Below are 22,030 nucleotides of genomic sequence, written 5' to 3'. Positions count from 1 at the left end.
GCCGCCGAGAATGAGCGCTGCCCGCCGGGTGGCCCGCGGCTGCAGGTAACTCGCGCCGGAGCTCGGGCCCGGCGGGCGCCGCGCACCCTCCCCTTCCCGGCGCGGCGACCCCGGGGCGGCGCGGGGCGCCCGGGGCGCGGGGGGGCGGGGGGCGGGGGGGCGCGGCCAGCCCGGGCGCGGGGGGGCACTAACGCTCCCCGCCTGCCGCGCAGCGACGTCCCGGCGGCTGTTCCCGGAGCGGCGGCGGCGGCGGCGGCGAGCGGGGCCCGCGCGGCGGGGGCGCCCGCGGCGACGGAAGATGGAGAAGTTTCTGCAGATCGCGCCCCACTCCCTGGCCATCGTCCTGGGCCCGGCCGAGGGGCCGGCGGGGGAGCGGGCCGCCGCCGCCGCCGCCGCCGCCGCCGCCCCGCCCGCGCCCCCCGCCCCGCCGCGCCAGCTCGCCCGGCACCACATCGGCTACGAGATCTTCGCCGACTTCAAAGCCGAGAACATGCAGCACTTCTGGAACAAGAGGGTCACGGCCGCGGTGGCCGAGACCTTCTTCCTGGGCTGGATCGACGAGCAGGTCCTGCTGATCCAGGGCAAGGAGGAGCACCTGGAGGCGCTGCGCGAGGGCTGGACGCGCCGGGCGCTGCGGCCGCCCTCGGGCTTCCACATCCGCTGCCTCGGTGAGTCCGGCTGCCGCGCCCCGGCCCCCGCCCCCGCCCCGCGGCCCCCGGCCCCCGGCCCCGGCCCCCGGCCCCCGCCGCCTGCCTCCCCCGCGCGCCCCGCGCCGCCCTCCGCGCGCGAGCCCCGGCCGGGGGAGGGGCCGGCGGGCCTCCGCGGGCGCGGGATTGGGGAACTTCCTGGCACCCCAAGCGGGGACTCGTACCTTTCCCCCTCGCCTCCCCCCGCCGCGCCGGAGCCTCCTGCGGCGCAGCCCTGCGCTCCAGCGGGGCGGTGCCTGCGGCCGGCAGGTAGGCGGCGGCGCTGGAGGCTCGGCGGCGGCGCTGGAGGCTCGGCGGCGGCGGGGCGCTGGGGCGCGCGGTCCCGAGAGGAGTCCGGACGGGATCCCGGTCGCCTCAGGTAGCCGCGGGCCTTCGGGCGCTGCTGCCGCCCCCCGCGCCCCGACGGCCCTTCGTGGCTCCCCGCCGGCGGCCCGGGGGGCGCGGCCCGGGGCTCCGGGGCTCCGGGGCTCCGCGGGGTTCGCGGGGTTCGCGCGCCGGCCGCTCTGCGCCAGGCGGACCCGCAGATTCCGTTTTAAATGTCCTGCTTCCAGTTACACCTTTCTGAGGTTCTGTGCGCTTGAAGGGAAGAAGGGACACGAGGAAATCGGGGCGGGGGGGGGGGGTCTGATCCTCAACAAAAGAAGGGAGTGTACGGGGCATAGGAGATGGTCGCTGCGCGCTCCCGGGTTGCGTGACTTGCTGTTTGATTTTTATTTATTTATTTATTTATTTATTTATTTATTTATTTATTTATTTATTTATTTATTTATTTATTTATTTAGTAATTGCACTTCTGCATGTTTTGTGAATGCACTCCTGTGTTCTTCGTCCAGATCGCATGTCTTGTTAGAATACACTTTTTAGTTTTGTACCTGGGGCCCAGCGGGTAAAAGCGCATATAGTAAATAGCAGTGTTTAATGAAACGATTTCAAGAAAGAAAGCATTCTTTCTAAGTACCAGGGCTTAGAAATTCTTTCATGACATTTTGGGAGGAGGTCAAAAGTTCAAACGCGAAAAGACTGTAAAGCCGGCTTTTTCGTTACCCTTACCCGTTCCGTTGTTGCCAGGCTGCCTTCCTCTGCCGGATTAGCTAATACCTGCTAATGTGTCTTCCTGTATGCCTGTCGCACATTTATAGCATTTAAAAAATTTAGTTGTATCTTGCCAGTTTTTGTATAGCAGAAATCTTTACAAAGCTTCCTTTGAATCGAGTAGACAATAAACCAGGAAGGCTTGCTTGCATCTTGTGTGTTTTGTAACCTGTGCTAAATTTCAAAAGGTGCTTTATTTATTTTTTCTTTTTTACTTTACCAAAAACCTCAGTGGAGTACCTGTAATTAAGCTGCCTTAGTATAGGGGCCAAGGTTAATGCCTCTGAGACTTGATCTGCTCTTGTAGGTAGGGCTGCAACACATCAGAAAGTAGGGATGTACGTAGTTATTTTTAATGCCCTGTATAGATAACAGCATTTTAATAGTTTACTTTTAAACTTGACTTCATTCCTGTTTTTCCCTTTTCATTTTCAAATATCTCAAGCATGTAAAAGTAGCATAATTCAAAAATCTTGTATTGAATTCCCATGTGCCCATCTTTGAAATTTATCAGCACGTGGCCAATCTGATTTCCCCTCTACCCTTGTTCTCCAAGCTAATGCCATTTTGACATCCCAGGCATTGTATCAATAGCATTTGATTTGTAAATGTTTCAGTTCACGTTTTTAAATTTTTTTTCATCTAAGAAGAATTTGTAAAATCATAGGATTTGGGAACCTGTTATATATTAACCGAAGAGAAATATTCTGGCAGTTTGAAAGGTTCCAAATTGCTGTAGTTGATTGACTCTTGCCCTGATCCGGCTGATTAGCTAGAGCCGTCTCAAGCTGACTGGTAGCTGGTGGGGGCAGCAGCTGCATTGCTCAGCTCAGCCCGGAACTCAGTACCATGATGGGAAGCAAAGACACCGCCTCTTGAAACAGAAGCATCAGATAAAGGAGCAGGAGTGGTACCTGCTGGGATCCAAGTGGTCACTTTCTTTTGAACTGCTTCGGGGGTTCAGAATTTCTACTGGAATTCCAATTGTGCTTCAGTAATGACCGTAAAATGCTAAATTGTTGGCGAGAGTTTATCTACTAATTCTCTGTGGGAACCTCCATTTCTGCTGCAGGCTGTGGTGTCTGCTCTATCAAAGGTGCAAGCAATTCCAAATTACTTTTGCCTGTAATTCCAAAAGTATGTGGTTCTAACCAACCGTAAAACTTCAGGTGAGCGTTGGGCAATGAGGAGGTGATAATGGATCCAACAAAATGAAGCAAAATAAGCAAGTCAAAGGAGAAGTTTTGATTTGGAATAGTCAGATTCACTCCTTAGAAATTCTCTTCTCTGGGCATGTAGCAGAAAGTTTAGGCTTTGGATTTCCAGGATCCTTAGATGGGACATGTGTGTTCGGGAAACTAGGAACATTTCAAATTTGTGCTGTAGATTTTGAATAAATCCCATATGTGTCTATTGAGTGCGTACTAGTTCCAGTCTCTGTGTCTCTCCTGAGATTGTAAAGACTGGTGAGGTGTGCAGTCTTTCTTGGGAGACTCCCACAAAACTGGGAAGTGCTTTGAAAAGGGAGCAAGGAGCAGGTCTTTCTGCCTTGTGAGCTGGTAGAGAGGTTTCACAGAGATGAGACTTGAGCTAGACCTTGTGCAGGTGTGGGGTGCAAGGGGTTCCTTCAGAACAGGACAGCTTTCCTATGCAGGCAAGAGCATGAGCAGAATTAGTAGGTGTGGGTTGCTCATGACATGTTTGGAAATGGGCTGGTTTGGGTGGCTGGGGAGACGGATGTGATCCAACAGTGCAAAAGGAGGCTAGGCCCAGATATAACGATTTAGAAGCCACTAGTGGCTTTTGAGCAGGGAGGGGGTGACATGATTTGATTGTTGGTATACGGAGAATTCTGGGGCCAGTGGGAGTGGTGGATGGGACTGGGAGGGATTAGACCCAGGAGCTCTGGCTAAGTCCATAGACACAGTTGTGGGGATAGGTGATTTGAGTGGTCACACTCTAAGGTACATGCTATGGTCAAGGAGTATTTCCTTAAGATACCATTTTAGCTGGGTTGTGTCTGGAGGGCCTTCCAGCCCCAGCTCCTAACCCACAGGCCTGTGTATGGAGCGCACATGCTCCTCCTGCTGGAGCATGGAGTCAGATCCAGCAGTCAATGCCAAAGGGTCTCTGACTTCACATCTCAGGGGGCATGGCTTGGTTCTCTGTCCCTGCCAGTGGTTCTTTATATGTTTCCACTTTATCCTTCAGTCTTCAAATACTTAGCACCAAATATGCTATATGCTTTTTAACTTTAAATCAGAACTTCTGTTTTATATTATAAAATTGTTTAGAATTTATGGGCACCAAGATTTTATTCTATTTCAGTATCTTATTGGTTTTCTCAAAAGGAGTTGCTCTCTTGAAGTGGTTTCTTAAAATAAAACTTTAAGACAGAATTGTGGGGTGTGTGTGTGTGTGTGTGTGTGTGTTTTGTTCTTTGTTTTTTTTCTGGTTTTTTGTTATTGTTTTTGTTTTGAGAGGGAGGCAGGGAGGAGCAGAGGCAGAAGGAGAGAAAGAATCTTAAGTAGGCTTCATGCTGAGTGTGGAGCCCATTGCTGGGGCTGGACATTACCACCCTGAGATCAAGACCTGAGCTGAAACATAGAATCAGATGCTTAACTGAATGAGCCACGCAGGCACTTTCAGGGCAGCCCCAGTGGCTCAGCGGTTTGGCGCCGCCTTCAGCCCAGGGCCTGATCCTGGAGACCCACATCAGGCTCCCAGCATGGAGCCTGCTTCTCCCTCTGCCTGTGTCTGTATCTCTCATGAATAAATAAATAAAATCTTTAAAAAAAAAATCCATCCTTCCTTCCTTCCTTCCTTCCTTCCTTCCTTCCTTCCTTCCTTCCTTCCTTTTTCCTTTCCTTTCCTTTCCTTTCTTTCTTTCCTTTCTTTTCTTTTCTAGAGGTGCCTGGCTGGCTCAGTTGGTAGAGCATGTGACTCTTGATCTTGGAGCCCTGAGTTTGAGCCCCAAGTTCGGGGTAGAGTTTATTTAAAAAACAACAGGGACACCTGGGTGGCTTAGTTGGTTGGTGGCCACCTTTTGATTTTGGTTCAGGTCATGATGATCTTGGGGTTGTAGGATTGAGTCCCACATCAAGCCCCATGTTGGGCTCTGCACTCAGCACAGAGTCTCCTTGTCCTTCTCCCTCTGCTCCCTGCCACCCACCCCCGCTACTCTTGCTCTTTCTCTCAAATAAATACATAAAATCTTTAAATAATAACAACCCCCAAAACAAACAAAAATATATATTCTCCAAAAAAGTTTGTATATAATCCCCCAAAAGTTTATTTTGTTTATTTGAGTCAACTTAATAGTAAATAATATTTGTAGACTGATGGTTGGGATTAATGAGTGCTATGAAGTTTTTTTGTATGAGAGGTACTGATTTATTCAACAACTGGAACTCCAACTGTTTTCTAGGATTTGTTCTGGGAACTGAAGTGGAAAACCTGTCAGACACAGTCCTTGTACTTTTGGAGGTTCCATTCTTTTTTTTTTTTTTTAAGATTTTATTTATTCATAAGAGACACAGAGGCAGAGACATAGACAGAGGGAGAAGCAGGCTCCCCATGGGGAGCCTGATGTGGGACTCAATCCTGGGACCCCAGGATCACGCTCTGAGCCAAAGGCAGACGCTCAACTGCTGAGCCACCCAGGTGTCCCTGGAGGTTCCATTCTAATGGGGCAACAGACATTTCGAAAACCAAAGACATGAGAATGTCACATAGTTACAAGTGCTATAAAATTTATGCAGGTGATGGGATAAAGAGTGATGAGGAGAAATGGGATAATAGTCAACATTTATTGATCCTTTATTATTGTCTAAGTGCTTTATTTTTATTAACCAATTTTTTTAAGTTAACGTATGATATTGACACACAGTGTTACATTAGTTTCAGTTGTACAACATAGGGATTCAACAAGGCTATGTGTTTTGCCATGCTCATTACAAATGTAGCTGTTATCTATCACCATTCAACACTATTCCATCACCATTGACTATATTCCCCATGCTGTACCTCTCATCCCATATTCACTCCATAACTGCAAGCCTGTCTCCCTCTTTCCTCCATGTATTTTGCTCTCCCCCCACTCTCCCAACCCCCTCACAACCACTAGTTTGTTCTTGGTATTTATGGGTCTGTTTCTACTTTTTGCTTGTTTGTTAATTTTTGTTGTTTAGATGCCACATATAAATGAAATAACATAGTCTTTTGCTTTCTCTGTCTTATTTCACTTAGCATATTATTAATGAATCTTTAAGACAGCCATCCTATTTAGGTATCATTATTTTACCCATTTTATAAATGAAGAAATTGAGGGACAGAAAAGCAATTACTTCTCCAAGGACACCTAGGTAGTAAGAGAAAGAGCTAGGATCTGGGTGCAGACAGTGAGTTTTGTTTTGTCTTGTCTTCTCTTTTCCTCTTCCCTAACCTTCCCTTCCCTTTGGCCAGGTTGTCCGGACCAAAATTTCCTTCCAGTACCCATACTCTCCCAACAATTTAGGGGGCCAGATGGCCCAGTGGCAACTGGCTTGGCTGGAAGTGGCTACGTTCTTCTTTTCTCTTCAGTGACACAATGGAAAAGAGAAACCAGTGCCAGGGTCCAGGCTGTTGCCTTGTACCACCCTGTTTGAGCTTCCTTTGCACCAAACAGGTCGGTTCATTACTTTGTGTGGTGAAGAATCTTTCTGCAGGGCTTAGGCAAAGGATAGCAAATACTTCACTTTTTGCCCCCAAAGCTAGTGTCCTTCCCCACCAGTGTTTTGAGTGACTTCCCTGTCATAACATCTCATTTCACATGGCACTTGACTGATGAGCAGTCTGCCAACAATGCAAGAGCATACGGAAATCAGCCTGACATGTTGGAGGAACAGAAAGAGCCAGCGAGGCTGAGGCTTGTTGAGCCAGTGAAAGAATGGGTGGCAGGACAGGAGATGAGGTCAGAGGGGCTCTTGGCCTCCAGGTCATGTGGGGCCTCCTGGGATTTTATTCTGTGATGACAAGGCATTGAGCATCCAATAAACACAGAGCACTGGATGGGGGTCTGTAGAATATCCAGAAAAGTTTCAGACATGGGCCTCCCTCTCAGAGAACCTACCTCTCCTATTAAAATCTCAGGATGAAGTCTAAACAGCAAATGATGATGCATGTCAAGTTTTATTAATTTCTGGATAGTCATAAAAATATTTTTATGAATTACCTCACTCTGGCTCAAAGATATTTTCAGCCAAGGTGTGTCAGTTTCATTGTAATAAAGTATTTAGAATGAACTTTGGAGACTTCCAGGCTTGCTGTGATAACTGAGAGGCTTGGCAGAGATTTGTAAATTTTATCTGGTAGGGCTTAATTCTTAATTCTGATCTTGAGCACATGTTTGTTTCCCTCTTGTATTAAGAGGTAAATTAGCCAGTTATCACAAAATTCTTTTTAAAAGCGTAAGACTGAAAAGTGTTTGTCTCTGTCTTTTGTGCTAGAGTGAAAGCACTCAGGTGTTTTGGGGTAAAAAACCCTGAGAGGTTTGTTGGATACAAACTACTTGCTACAAATAATTTTAAAGGTTTCATCCTGTGTACAGTATCTCCCACAATGATGTATATGAGGTGGGCTTTACCATGGTCCCTTGGGGGTTGGAGATGTACTTGTGTCATTGTTCTCCTCATTTTATGCATTTGTAAAACAAGTTTTGAATCCTTCCATTCTGTATTATAGCTGTAGACATAACAATTGCAGACCTTTTTTTGGTAACTTTTTAAATTAATAATCTGGTTTATCTGAATTAAGAGGTTAAACAGATGTATTGATAAGGTATAAGCTGTGAATATAATCTAATATATAAGTATTACATATATGCACATATAGAAATAAATTTATCTTTTTAAAAAGATTTTATTTATCTATGTGAGAGGGGGCGGAGAGAGCACAGAGGGAGAGTGAGTGGGAGAAGCAGGCTCCCCGGTGAGCAAAGAGCCCAATGTGGTGCTCGATCCCAAGATCCTGAGACCATGACCTGAGCTAAAAGCAGAGGCTTAATGGACTGAGCCACCCAGGTGCCCTAAATAAATTTATCCTTAAGAAGATCCTGTGCCAAGAACTTTTTAATAAACTTGAATCACACTGGCATCAGAGGATGTTTAAAGCAGCTTTTGATTTTTTTATATCAATCCTTTTTTTGGGGGGGGGGGGGGAGCGAGAAAGAGAGTGAATGAGCAGGGTGGAGGGAGGAGCAGAGGGAAAGAGAGAGAAGCCCAAGCAGGCTCCATGCCCGGTGCAGAGACTGATGCGGGACTTGATTTCACGACCCTGAGATCATGACTGAGATGAATCTGGAGTCAGACGCCTGACTAAGCCACGCCAGGAGCCCCACAGTCAATCTCTCTTGATAAAGAACAGTAAATTAGGACACTGTCAAAAACCAGAATGAGAGGTATCTCTGAAGAATTTGATAAATAACTTAAGGTAAAGAGGATCCATCAGAGTCATTTTGGGGTGGAGATAACGGTATATCTTCCTGGGAGGGCAGACCCAACTGATAAGAAAGTCCACAGGGTGGTGGTGGACACCACATGGAACAGACTGGGTGTGAAGCTGTTCTTGTGATGTTAACAATATGAGAGCATACCTCCGTGCTGTCAGTTTAACTCTTAAAACACACAATAAAATTCCTCTATTTTTTCAAATTCTTGTGAAGGCCCTCAAATAGAATTTTCTAAAGTAAGAGCACATCTGTCGATGCAAAATGACTTGTCTCTGAAACCAGGATGTCCCCTTCTCCTTTCCCAATACCAAACACAAGGGGAGCGTATAAAGTCCCTCAATCTGCTGAATGCTGGCTGATTAGTAGTACGTCCAGAATAACCTTCTTCTCATGAATCTAGGGGTCCCTGGAGGCCCCTAAAGGCTTACTGATGTCTTCAGGGTCTGTAGTACAATCTGGTGGTATTTCATCTTCTTCCCACCTGGGATTGCAGCAGCCCGTGTCCTTAGGTAGCCCCAGGGTGCTGAGGGGGTGCTGGCTCGAAGCACAGCTGCCAGGCTTCTGCTTTGTTACTTCCTGGGGAAAGTTGCGGTCTCAGCATCCTCCTGTGTGCCAGCCTTCCTCCAATGCTGGGTCAGACACCCTCCCCCTACTTTCCCTCCAGGGCTTAGGCAATTTTTCCTTTCACACCTTTGCAACAAAAGATTATGATTACATCTCTGCCTTTCTAGGTAGTGCTCCCCCCCCCCCAAAAGATTTTTCTAGAAACTAAAGTTCCCCTTAGGTATCCATTGATAGGACAATAGAGCTCAGCACCTGCTCTTCTAAGGAACTTTATTTCAGAAATTCCAGGCTGACCCCTTCATGGTGGGAAAGAGGGGGAGATCTGTCTACATATTTAACCCCTTGGAGGGTTGATAGGATTCTCAAGATGAAGTTTTATTTCTTTGTAAATATTCCCAAACCTTTGGCTCTTGGCCCTTTAGGCTGTGTTCTTTCTGTTCATGGGGTGGTGGTGGTGCAGTTCCAAGCCTGCTGTCAGCAGGATATTCCTACATGCTCACCCCAGAGAGCTGTGGGTGTTTGCGGCCACCCCGGCACCAATCCTTGGTTCCTTCCCTCTTTGACTTTGGCTTGATGCAGCTGTGCTTGATCCATAAAGTCTCGCCCCCTAGATTCTGATGACCCATCCTTTCCCCATGGGTTCCTTCTCGAATGGTCTTGCGCAGCGTAGGGTGCCTTGGAAAGCCTGCTGACTTTGGCGTTAATACAGAATCTTAGGAGAGATGAATGATTTGTTGTTACGGGGGATTTTGTGACCAGCACAATTTGCCTGGGTTGATCACTTTCCTTTCATCAGAGTCTGATTATTAATTTGTTAAAAAAAAAAAAATAAGAACGAGGCTTTGAGTTTGTAACTGTGAAGTGCCGATGTAGAGCAAAGAAATCAGTACTTCAGAAACCACGTCTCTGAGTGCTCCCAGGCAGTGGGAGTTATTCTGTCATCTTCTCTTCCTGTATCTTTAACGTTTCCTCTTATACTGAAGAAGGAACATTCTAGAACACAATCTTTACACATATGCTCCTTCATTGTATTAAATGTGTACTGGCGCTACTCCAAGAGTTGGTCATTTGGGTCAGGAATTATTCCAAGCATTTGATACATTGTCTCCTTTAATCCTTATAGGGGTAGTGATAACATTATTTCTATTTTGTAGAGGAGAAAACTGAGGTTCAGAGAGTAATCTTGCATGAGTAAGCAATCTCAAATTTCAACCTGCTAATCTGATTCCAGAGTCTGAGCTGTCAACCCATTTAAAACTGGTTGTCATTTTTCTCTCTCTCTTTTTAATGAGACCATTTTAATTTATTGAACTTTGGCTTTGTCAGGGGATCAGTGGAGCTCATAAAACCAAGTCCACAGAAGATGGAGTTGGAATTGATGTTCTCAGCAACTGTGAGAATCTCTAGATTGCCTTCCCAACCCTGGAGTAAGTAGGGACTGTTTGCATCGAGAGCGACATGGAAGCCCTGGGTCTCTCCACCTCCAATAGAAGTCATAAAATCTTTTGTGTCTTTGGAGAAGAGGCTCACAGAGATTAAGACTACTATCAAAGACTTGAAAGGTTCAGGATGGAAATTTCTGTCTCAAACCCATTTAGCTCTGAAGTATGACAGGTGCAGAACGGCAGAGAATTGCGAGCTTAATGAAGTAATGACTAATATCATAGCTCCAGATCTGGACATGGTCTTGTTAGAATATATCAGTACAGCCATTGGCACAGTGACCCACAACTGGTAAATATGTAAAAGTTTCCAAATACCAAGTGGCATACATAAAAAATTTCCACAGACAAAATATGTACATACATACATAAACACACATAATAATATTAAAACAAAATATGTGCAACCGTGATTTAAGAATGACATGCAGCATCTTTGCACTTTTCTTCAACAGCATCCTCTTCTCTCTCCACAAAAGATAATAATTATTTTTTATCTGAAATTTCTGTTACTCCTTCATTTGATTTTGTTTTGTAAGTTTGCCAAATATGTGTTCATTCCTTTTTGAACTTCATATGAGTGGCATCATACACCAAAACTGATAATCATTTCTGTGGGATGAAGGTTTTGGCTTTGTTCATTATCATTGAGAATTTTTTTCTCCTGTACTGTAATTTCTTTAAAAAAAATTTTTTTTAAGATTTAATTTGTTTATTTGAGGTAGAGGGCAGGGGGAAGAGAGATGCATGATTCAGGGCAGAGGGAGAGGGAGAAGCAGACTCCCCACTGAGCAGGGAGCCTTACATGAGGCTCTATCTTAGGACCCTGGGATCATGACCTGAGCCAAAGGCAGATGCTTAACTGACTGAGCCATTGAGGCACCCCAATCTTTTGGGTTTTGTTGTTGTCGTTTTATAGAGAGATAGTGAGTGTATAATGGGGAGAAGGGCAAAGAGAGAAGGAGAGAGTGAATCTTAAGCAGACTCCCCATTGAGCCAAACGCAGGGCTCGATCTTATAACCCTAAGATCATGACCTGAGCTGAAACCAAGAGTCAGACACTTAACCAACTGAGCCACCCAGGAGCCCCAAATCCTCTTGTGAAAATTTTTTTAATGTATATTCCATGCCTAGCATTTTAATCTTTTGTATCCTTCTGTTTTAATGTGTGTTTTATAAGCAAAATATAGTTAGAGTTTGAATTTCAACTCAGGGTGAAGAGTATTTGCCTTTTAGGTATATTGAACCATTAAACATGCTGTAGTAGATGATATGTTTGGTCTTGTTTGGAACTTTTTTATTTATCTGGGAGGCCCTACAGTATCAGCTTCTTATAGACCATTTGCATTTTTTTTTTAAAGATTTTATTTGTTTACTCATGAGAGACACAGAGAGAGAAAGGCAGAGACATAGGCAGAGGGAGAAGCAGGCTCCAATGCAGAGACTGGATCCCAGGACTCCAGGATCACACCATAGGCTAAAGGGAGGCACCCAGCCACTGAGCCACCCAAGCATCCCAGATCATTTGCATTGTGAGGAAATGGTGCAATGTTACTCTCAAGTGGTCACTGCCAATTTTACAAATGAAGAATTAAGTACCATCTTTGGTGTTTTCCTTTTGACCTTGTCACTAGAGCAATGATTCGCAAACCTGATTGTTCTGTAGATAAGTGAGCCCCAAATTCTCCACCATCACAGAGAGAAAGAAAACCACAGCTGCTACCTTGCATTTCCCAGGAAGGAGCCAGTGTAGATGTGAGTTGGTAAAGCATTCCCTTCCTAGCCTCAGACAGTGTCGACTTGGACTAGAGGCAGTTGAGGATGTTCCCACTTGACCAGGCTTCAAAGCGGGAAGAAAAGAGGGGAGTGCAGGGGGGAGTGGCACCCATTTATTCTAAAGAGGCTACATCAGTGTCATTTGGAAACTGGACACTTTGTTTTATTTTTTATTTTTTTTGTTCAGGCTGTGCAAGTGTCTTAGATTTAGCATTCAAAGGCAAAAAAGTGAGGGATGTTGGCATTGTTCTGGGTTAAACTGGCTCACAAAGCACACAGCACTCTCAGACAGTTCTGCAAAGAGATCTCCAGATGTTACAAGCAAGCACCAGCTCTTTGGTTCAGGCCCAACATATGGAGTGTCATGCTGTTCCTTTGGATAACAGTGTTCGTTGTTGTCCTTCTCCTCTGCTGTTTTAGATCTTCCATCTTTTTCATGTGGAAAGGGTTGATTTATGTTTTAAACTACTTATGCCAAATCAAGGAATAAATAAAGACCAGAAAGACAATAGAAGCTTCTTGTAACGGAGGCAAGTCTTCAGTTTGGAGAAGCCCACAAAGACAAAATCAGATGGAAATTGCTGATGGCATGCGCTCAGCCTGTATGGCTAATGATAAAAGGTTTATTGTACAGAAAAGTTTTTTTTTTTCTTTTCTTTTCTTTTTTTTTTTCAGAAAAGTTTTAATCTGGTGATTTTCCCCCTACTTTCTTTGAAAAATGAGCACTTATATATCTCTTTGGTTCTATGGAGAAAACAAGGCTTAGAAGACTCAAAAATGTCATTTTCTTAACATAATACCAGTTTCTTTTGTTCTGAAGTCGAGGATCACTCCTTATAAAATGACCAGCTTCCTTAAAGTCCAACTGTAAGTAGCTATACTTGTCCCGAAAAATGTAACAGCAAATTTAATCAGCTAATTTGCATGTAAATTGAATAAGTTATATGGACTCAAAATGATAAGTTGATAAAGTCACATTGTGCATAATACCTTTTAATGTGTGTAAACTTTTTAAATGGCATTACAGATGAAAGAAAAAAGGGAGCTTTGCTGAAATAAGCATTACATTGCTTTCGATGATTTTTTACCCCCTCTCCCCCTGTTCCTTTAAAATTTCTGGAGATTTATTAGTAGAAGAGGGAGGGATAATTTTCATGCTAACAGAATGTGAATTGAAGTTATTTCTAAGGAGCAGTTTGATGTGAATTGGTGAGTTCACATAATTTCAGTGACTGGAAGGTTGCCTTCTCTGTTAGAATGTAAATCCGTGTTGGCCCATCTGAGGGTCAAGAGTATGGTCTATTCAGAAAATGCTTTTACATTCATGGAGAGGGATTTAGAGTACATGCAATTGTGCAGAGAGAATGTGAGTACTTTTCCCTAAGCCCTGACCCTGGGTGCTCAAAAGTTCTGATGATTTAAGCATGTGCACTCAAATGAGTGAATGCAGTCCTCTGTACTGCTAACATAGTATTGCTAACATATTTAATTGCCTGAGTAGGTGGGTCATTGTGCCAACTTTGTCCTCTTGCCAAAAAGATTACTCAGTCATTTCAATTAAGATACTGCCTCTCAAAAGTCACAAAAGTTGGCATGATCACCATTTATACAATCACATATTTTAAAAGGATTGGCATTTGTATCCTACTTGCTTATATTAGCAGTTCACTGTGAATGTGTCTTTCCCATTAGATTGTAACTTCTTTGAGGGTGGAGACTATAAACTTCAGTATTATTTCAAAAATTTTATTTATTTATTTGATGAGAGAGAAAGAGAAAGAGAGAGAACAAGCAGGGGGAGCTGTAGCAGGAGAGGGAGAAGCAGACTTCCACTGAGGAGCCTGATGCAGGGTTCGATCCCAGGATCATGACCTTAGCTAAAGGCAGAAGCTCAACAGACTGAGCCACCCAAGTGCCCCTAACCTTCAATTTTTATGTCCTACTCCAATTCTCTATGTAATATGGATTTAGAAGTATAATATATGTATACTTATAGGTATAGTTAATGCTAACTGGCTGCTGGTGGCAATTTTTAAAGTACCATTTGATAAAATAGTTAAACAAGGAGGCCATTAGACAGGAGTAGCTTTGGTGCCTTTCATAGCCTGTGTAAACAGATTAAATCCAAAGTCATCTAGATTTTCTTGAATCTGAGAAAATGGAACTCAAGAACAACTATCTAACAGCTGAATAAATTTCCCACATAAGGCAGAAATTTAAATTATAGCCAATTAAATAATTTCTTTGCTTTACTTCCCTGTCTTCTTTTTTTTAATTTTTAAAATTTTATTTATTTATTCATGAGAGACACACACAGAGAGAGAGAGGCAGAGACACAGGCAGAGGGAGAAGCAGGCTCCATGCAAGGAGCCTGATGTGGGACTCGATCCCGGGACTCCAGGATCACACCCTGAGCTGAAGGCAGATGCCCAACCGCTGAGCCACCCAGGTGTCCCTCCCTGTCTTCTTTATAAATACTTCTGCTCTACTGGGGAGACCCTTAACTGGAATTGTTTGCTCAAGTAAATTTTTAAAAATTTAATGTGTGTTGGTTTATCTTTTTAGATATTTTAACACTGGGGAAAAATGACTCAGATCTGGTAAAGGCAAGATAAGTCTGAGAATCTTAATATATTGACAAAGGTAGTATAAATTGAAAAACACATATTTTGTGTTTCCCATCCCTCATATTTTGGGGAAAAGATCTTGTCAGTATGTAACAAAAAGCCATGTAAATATTCACATAGTTTGATGTAGTAAACCTATTTTTAGAACTACGTTGAAGGTAGTAATCCAAACTACAGAGAGCTATATGTAGGAAGCTATGCATTATACAATTTTTAAGAAAGATTGTGGGGCTCCTGGTGACTCAGTTGGTTGAATGTTCTACTCTTGATTTCTGCTCAGATCATGATCTCAGGGTCCTGAGATGGAGCCCCCCCCCCCCCAAATCAGGCTCCTCTCTCAGCTTGGAGTCTGCTTGAGATTCTCTCTCTCCCTCTGCCCCTCCCCTTACTCTCACCTGCGCTCTAAATAAATAAATAAATAAATAAATAAATAAATAAATAAAATCTTTAAAAAAAAGGAAAGAAAGATTGTAAGTAACCTAAATATCATTAGTAGAGAGTAAATTATAGTTCTACATACTGGATGGATATACAGCTGTTCACATGTCTATGACGGTTATGGAACCACATGGAAAATGTCTATACTACATAGTTTATGTGAAATGCATGTGATGTTTCATAGCAGTATAAATCAGAACAAAATATCAAACAAGGTGCATAGGAAAAAATGGGGAAGAATAAGAAGTACTAGGTACTGAATAATGACTGTGTTATGGGCACAATGAGTATTTTCTCATTGAATTTTTTTTTTGTATTTTTATTTTATCTTTTTAATTTATTTTTTTAAGATTTTATTTTTTTATTCATGAGAGACACACAGAGAGAGGCAGAGACATAGGCAGAGGAAGAAGCAGGCTCCCTGTGGGGCACCTGATGCAGGACTCGATCCCAGGACCCCGGGACCGTGACCTGAGCCGAAGGCAGATGCTCAACCACTGAATCACCCAGTTGTCCCCTCATTGAATTTTTATTTTTTTTTTTATTTTTTTTTTGAATTTTTATAAATGGCTTTTGATGCACCCATTTTGTGGATGAGGGAACTGAGCTTTGAGAGATTGGATAACCTTTCTCTGCCATGTTAGTTGATGGAACCAGGTCTGGACCCAGGCCTGGGGGACCTAAAATCTGTGCTTGAAACTGGTGATTCCCAAAGTTGACTGTGCATCAGAGTAATCGTGAAACTTTAAATAACTAAATAAATTAATAAATTAATAAATACTGTATGGCTTCACCCCAGATCTCCTGGATCAGGATTACCAGCCAGACAACCAGGAGCCTGTGTTTCTAATACACAAGGTGGGTTCTGTGGCTGGTCCATGGCCAGCATTTAGGACCCCCTGCAGATTCCATTTCTTGTGTAAAAAAATACAGTGAATATTAATTTGTGAATATAATAGTAGTTGAATTTAGGTAATGGGACTAAGGGTGATTTTATTTTTTCCCTCCATTTTTCCATGAGAAGTGATGTTACTTTGAGTATAAACACTTAGTGAAGATGATTGAATAAAATACTTCATTTAAAGAGTCTCCCATTTTGGGGGGAGGATATTATATGCTGATGCTTTTTAAAAGTCCATTCTGAAAGTGCATAACTGAGAAAAATGGGATGATGCCCAAAAGAGGCATAATTTTAGCAAGATACTATAAAATATATCAGTCTAATGATGTTTACAGTTAACAGCACATACTAAATTTCTTTGCATTGTAACAGTGCCTTAGAAAATATAACTTGGACTATAGATTTAAGAAAAGAAGTTGATGGTATATTAATTATATTTCAACTAAAAAAGAAAATAAATACATTACATAGTTAGACAAAACCCCAGAGAAACTGATCTATTTAGCATTTTGAAGAAAAAGAAGACTATGATCATGGAATATTTTTGTTGTCAAGCAAAGGGGAAAGAGTTCTTTTTCTCATAGTTGGGAGGAAGGGGTGTGAAATGAGATCATAATTACAGGAAATAATGGACTTTATTGTTAATGTACAACCACGTGACACTCGTGTTGGAGAAGTCAACACTGGGCCTTTTTCATCGAGCCTCTGTGACACTGTGAGCTGCCATGTTGGTTCACCCTGAGGCAAGAATAACAATGTGGAACTTTATTTATTTATTTATTTTTAAAGATTTATTTATTTATTTATTTATTTATTTATCATAGAGAGAGAGGCAGAGACACAGGAGGAGGGAGAAGCAGGCTCCATGCCGGGAGCCTGACGTGGGACTCGATCCCCGGACTCCAGGATTGCGCCCTGGGCCAAAGGCAGGCACTAAACCGCTGAGCCACCCAGGGATCCCCCAATGTGGAACTTTAAATAAGAAGAAAGCAATGCTGACAAATTTCTGTTTTTTTGGAGGACAGAGGAAGATGTCAGAGCTACACAAGTCATATGTGCATATCTTAAAAGGAGTGTCCTAAGTGCTAATGATATTTTTGTATTTATTAGGATACATGAAATGATCAAAAAGTTTGCTTACATGATGAGGGGCCCAGGGTAGCCTTAGATTCCAGTATGTAAGTTCAATATTTTCTCTTTGCAGGCCTGGCCAAGCAGTCTTCAGAATTCCTGGGTGTATTCAGATCATAAATAATTGCCTGAGTTATAAATTATATATTCATGAATGTATATTGTAAAGAATAAGATGCACATTGTGTGTGTGTATATATATTTAAAAAGATTTATTTTTTTATTTTAGAGAGAGTGTGTGATGGTGTGAGCAGGGGGGAGGGACAGAGAGAGAGAGAAGCAGATTCCCCAGTGAGGGTGGAGCCCATCGAGGGGTTCCTCAGTTTCAGGAAACTGAGATCATGGCCAGAGCTGAAATCAAGAGTTGGGTACCTAACCAAATAAGCCACTCTGGCGCCCCAAATATTATACATCTTTTTAAAAGCTGAGTAATGATGAACCTTAGTTGTGAAAAATTTATTTAAAAAATGACAAAAATTTTGTCCTCTGGAGCAGTGACTTCTACATGAGAGAGCAGATGGAATGGGAAACAGAGAATCAGAAATCCACAAAGACAGTGGAAGTTTTATATTAAATCATTCCTTAATTGAAAATAAAAGAAGTCCCTATTAAAGATATTCTCCTGAAAGCCAGAGTTTTACATTGGTCCCAACTTTGTTGAAGAGGAAGGGGAGAAGGAATTCCAGACTATGTCCTTGTCCATTTCAAGGCAAGTGTTGAATTGGCTGAACTGATGGCTCAGTGGAAGCTACCGAATCTCCAGTGTAGCCATAGATCCAACACTGCTTTTGCTGTTGGCTGTGATCATTGAAATCGTGTTCACCTGCTCTGGGTGTCATGTATCCCTGAAGTCACGATAGAAGAAATGAAGTCTGTCCTGTTTCTTCAGGGTAGGAGACCGCCACTTGAGCTTTGAAATGGTCTCAACATTCTCGCAAAGTATTTAAATCAAAAGAAGAACCCTATTTTGGGGTCAGATTAGGAAACAGTGGCCTTCACAACTGCCCCCTTAACCTAAAAGACCTCTGTCCACTAATTAGGTGGTTATTCACATCCAAACAAATGTGCTAAAGGTGGTGCACCTTGCTTTGTAAATCCTTGAATGATAACCCTTGGGTCTGTCCTTTGCTGGGTTATTAGAGGGAAATGTGCTTGCTGGATTTGTGAGTAAAAAGACATAGTAGCTCTGTTTGGGGAACTCCAGGGGAAAAAACCAACTTCTTTGCACTTCTGAACAGTTTTCAGTTGGAGCACCGCATATTTGGTAGAAGAAATTGAAGCTCTAGATACACAGAAATGGATACTCCATGGGATAAAGATCCAACATTATAGTTTGTGCATTTATAGCTGATTTTAAAAATTAAAGTCACTTATTTATTTATTTTTATTTATTTATTTTTAAATTTATTTACTTGAGAGAGAGAGAGACAGAGAGTGAGTGCAAGCAGGGGAAGGGGCAGGAGAGCCCGGTACGGGGGCAGGATCCCAGGACCCCGAGATCATGACCCAACCCACAATCAAGAGTCAGACACTCAACCAACTGAACCACTCAGGTGTCCATTACATTTTAATTTTTAAAAATTTGATGACACCCTCAAAGCTTCCTGTAGGTGAATTTTAAGACGTTAGATCACATTCAGTCTGTCTGCTGGGTGACTCCAGGTAATGTACTCTTGTCACTGGTGATGTCACTTTTGTGAGCTTTTGAGGGGAGACCTTTTCTCACTGATATTCTTGAAAAGAGGACTAAGAGGAGTTTTGGAAAAGGGATTTGACTCAGGTGTCAGACATACTTTACAGATTACTGTGGTGATCTCCCTATTTGTATTAAAACAAGCTTTTCCAGGTATGAGCTTATTTCTTTCATTTACATACATTAGCTAGGCTGGTTTTCTCCTTCACTTCAGAGTATGAAAACAAGCAGAACACTTTGATGATGAAGTGATTGTCATTGTCCTTTCACTGAGCAAGCATCCTCAAGGGTCTTTAAGAACATTGGGTAATGAAGAAAAAACATGAATCTTTCAAGGTTACTGTAAATATTTTTCTTTGAAAATATCATTGCTGTGACACTTTTTATTGCTGTGTTTAATTTTGCAAGGTCCAGTACAATGAAAAGAGAGGGTGAGATTTTTATGTTTACCTAAAGGAGGCAGGGTTGTGAAAGCTTGCCATAGTACATCACAAGTGGGAAGATAAAACTTCTTCCTCCATTTTTCTCGCTCACTCCAGGCTTGTGGTTTTGTTCCCCTGTAAACTCCTGGAAGAGAAGTTGTGAGGGTCATGGTCTTAAATAGGGTAAGCAAATATTCTAGAAATAGTTTTACAATACAGTTGAGATTAGGAGTGCTTAGAGAATGCAGTTTATGGCATGAGAAGTATCGGAATTAAAGTTAAACCCCTCTCCGTATTAGTGGTCAAAAATGATTTGTGTTTGAGATTCATCTGTTTTTGAGGTATTAGTAAAATCTGAAAACTCCAGGTTATTTTTGTTTCATTACTAAAACAATGTTCTGTGTCCAGGAGATCGATCCCTGCCTATGCTTATTATATCCCTCACTTTTTTTTTTTTTTTACATTCGTCCCTATTATTAGGGTCCTATGTGGGAAGGAGGGGGATCACGGTCCCTTAGCACCTTTTCCTGCCCTGTGTGCAGAGGCTTCGGGAATACTGCTGACTGTCCACATTGTTGCTCTCTGGGTTGGGTGGAGATAAGCCTTTTTTGGGTGATAAACTTGGGTGGGATGTCAAGAGAACCCAAGGATGGGTTCTCATTCCTGCTTTGAATTTGCAGCTCTGGGGTCTTGGATGAGTCAGTGTTCTATTGGAGTATTATTTCTTTTATTTTTACATTTAAAAAAAAAGGTATTATGTATTTATTCATAAGAGACACACAGAGAGAGGCAGAGACACAGACAGAGGGAGAAGCAGGTTCCATGCAGGGAGCCCGACGTGGGACTCGATCCCAGGACCCCAGGATCACTCCCTGAGCCAAAGATAGACGCTCATCCACTGAGCCACCTAAGGGTCCCTCTATTGCAGTATTAAAGGAAGTCAGCAAATACAAGTGTAGCCATTTATTCTTTCATCCTTTCTTGTTCCCTGATTTATGGTTTTTTTTTTTTCTGGTCTCTGCATAATTATACATAACAATGTCTCATTGGCTTCTGTATCTTGCAAAGGACTGAATTTTTCATACTTGGTTTCAAAGTATACTGATTGAATAACAGGCTGTCAGTACAGTAAAATTTGGCTAATTCCAAATTTTGGAATTTTGGTTTTTGAGAAGCTCAAGGTAGCCCTGAAACTAGAAGTTAAAAAAAAAAAAAAAAAAGAAAAGAAAAAGAAAGAAAAAAAGAGAAGAAAATGAAGCTAAGGAGTTTTTTCTGCTCACGGCTCTGCTGACTTCCTGGCCCTCCTTTCCTGACACTAATCCAATATAGTGTAACGACTTTATTTTGCTTTTGAATTTTTCACAGAGGCTTGCTGAGAACCCTCCCTTGGCTGGACGCCCATGTGTAACCATAGGGTACTACACGGAATGCGGATAATGGCTTCATTTTCCTCTGTTGTAATAGGTAGAAACCTGTGTTAGCAGGTAGCAGAGCTTTTATACAGAGTACAAATGAAAGCACACGCGGTGGTATTCATGCCAGGGCACAGCAGCCTGAATCTGTTCAGAAACAGTAATTGTCTTCTTTCTGGACATCTCACCCATGACTCTGAAGACTTGAGGGTGACTGGCTTCCTTGCTCTCAAGGTCAGAGGTCCCAGCTGCAGCCCTGTCTGTGCTCCTTGCTGTGATGCCGCAGGTGTTGGGCTGTGGGGCTGAGAGGCAGGGAGGTCACCATGGTTAGGTCTGGCAGTGTCCACTCCCCGATGCTGGAAAGTTCCAGTCCCCCGGCCCCTGGGGCCTCTGGCAGACCGGGGAAGGGTCCCCTTGCTCTCTTAGGCTGCCTCCACCTCCCCAGCTGCCAAGGTGCCCCCACTCCTGTCCCTGTCAGCTTGATGCCATGCTTGTCTCAGGGGTCTGTTAGTGAGTAGCCTGGGTGTCCCTAGGTCGCAGAGTTGGAGCTTAGGATATTAGATCCAGACCGGACCTGGGGAGTCACCCTTCCCTCAACAGGAAACAGAAGTGTAGAAAGATCTGATTGGCGTTAGTGTCTGGCAGCCAGGGTGGCCCAGGCCCAGCGGCGGTGCAAGGCTCAGCTTTGCCCCCCGGGACGGGTGCCCCACACACTTCTTCCTCCCTGTCCCAGTTCAGGCTTCCAGGCTTTGGATGGGGTGAAATGTCTTTTCCAACTTTGGTCCGGGAGGTTCGGTCCCCATTCGGTATGAGCCTGGAGGGGATCCGCGTGCTCTTCTGGAGCTGGCATACCTAACTATTGTTTAAGAACAAGGTTGGAGGGATCCCTGGGTGGCTCAGTGGTTTAGTGCCTACCTTCGGCCCAGGGCGTGATCTTGGGTCCTGGGATCGAGTCCCACATCGGGCTCCTCTGGAGAAGCCTGCTTCTCCCTCTGCCTGTGTCTCTGCTTCTCTCTCTCCCTATGTCTCTCATGAATAAATAAACAAAATCTTTTTTTTTTTTTAAAAGAACGAGGTTGGAAAATGCTACCCTTTATTTCATACCTGCTGTATATTAGGTTCAGAAGTAGCCCACTTATCTATGTTGTATTTAATCTGCATAGAAACCCAATGAGCGTCGTATTCTTACCTCCATTTTATAAGAAGCTGAACTTCAGAGAGGATGAGGGTCTTAGCTGCTGTCAGATGGATAAAGAGCAGCAGTGCTGAGGCTCTGAGCAGCCTAGGCCTCTGCCACCCCCCTCCTGGGGGCCTTCTGCTGGGTGCACCCCTGCCCCC

The 22,030-nt window shown here is 43.5% G+C and overlaps 1 protein-coding gene across 3 annotated transcripts in view; it reads left to right on the top strand.

Moving 5' to 3' along the window:
• Window positions 1–242: 242 nt before the first annotated feature.
• Window positions 243–22,030, top strand: part of STOX2 (storkhead box 2) — a 215,174-nt gene continuing 193,386 nt past the window's right edge. For 2 of the 3 annotated variants that reach the window (XM_072763818.1, XM_072763819.1), the window contains exon 1: window positions 243–668. In XM_072763818.1, coding sequence (XP_072619919.1) covers window positions 299–668 — 370 coding nt within the window. In that variant the 5' untranslated portion in view covers window positions 243–298. The remainder of the gene's footprint in view (window positions 669–22,030) is intronic. The other variant, XM_072763817.1, reaches the window with a different exon arrangement.

The sequence above is a fragment of the Vulpes vulpes genome, chromosome 7, assembly GCF_048418805.1.
Source record: "Vulpes vulpes isolate BD-2025 chromosome 7, VulVul3, whole genome shotgun sequence".
NCBI lineage: Eukaryota > Metazoa > Chordata > Mammalia > Carnivora > Canidae > Vulpes > Vulpes vulpes.
This window is presented reverse-complemented; position numbering and strand designations above follow the sequence as displayed.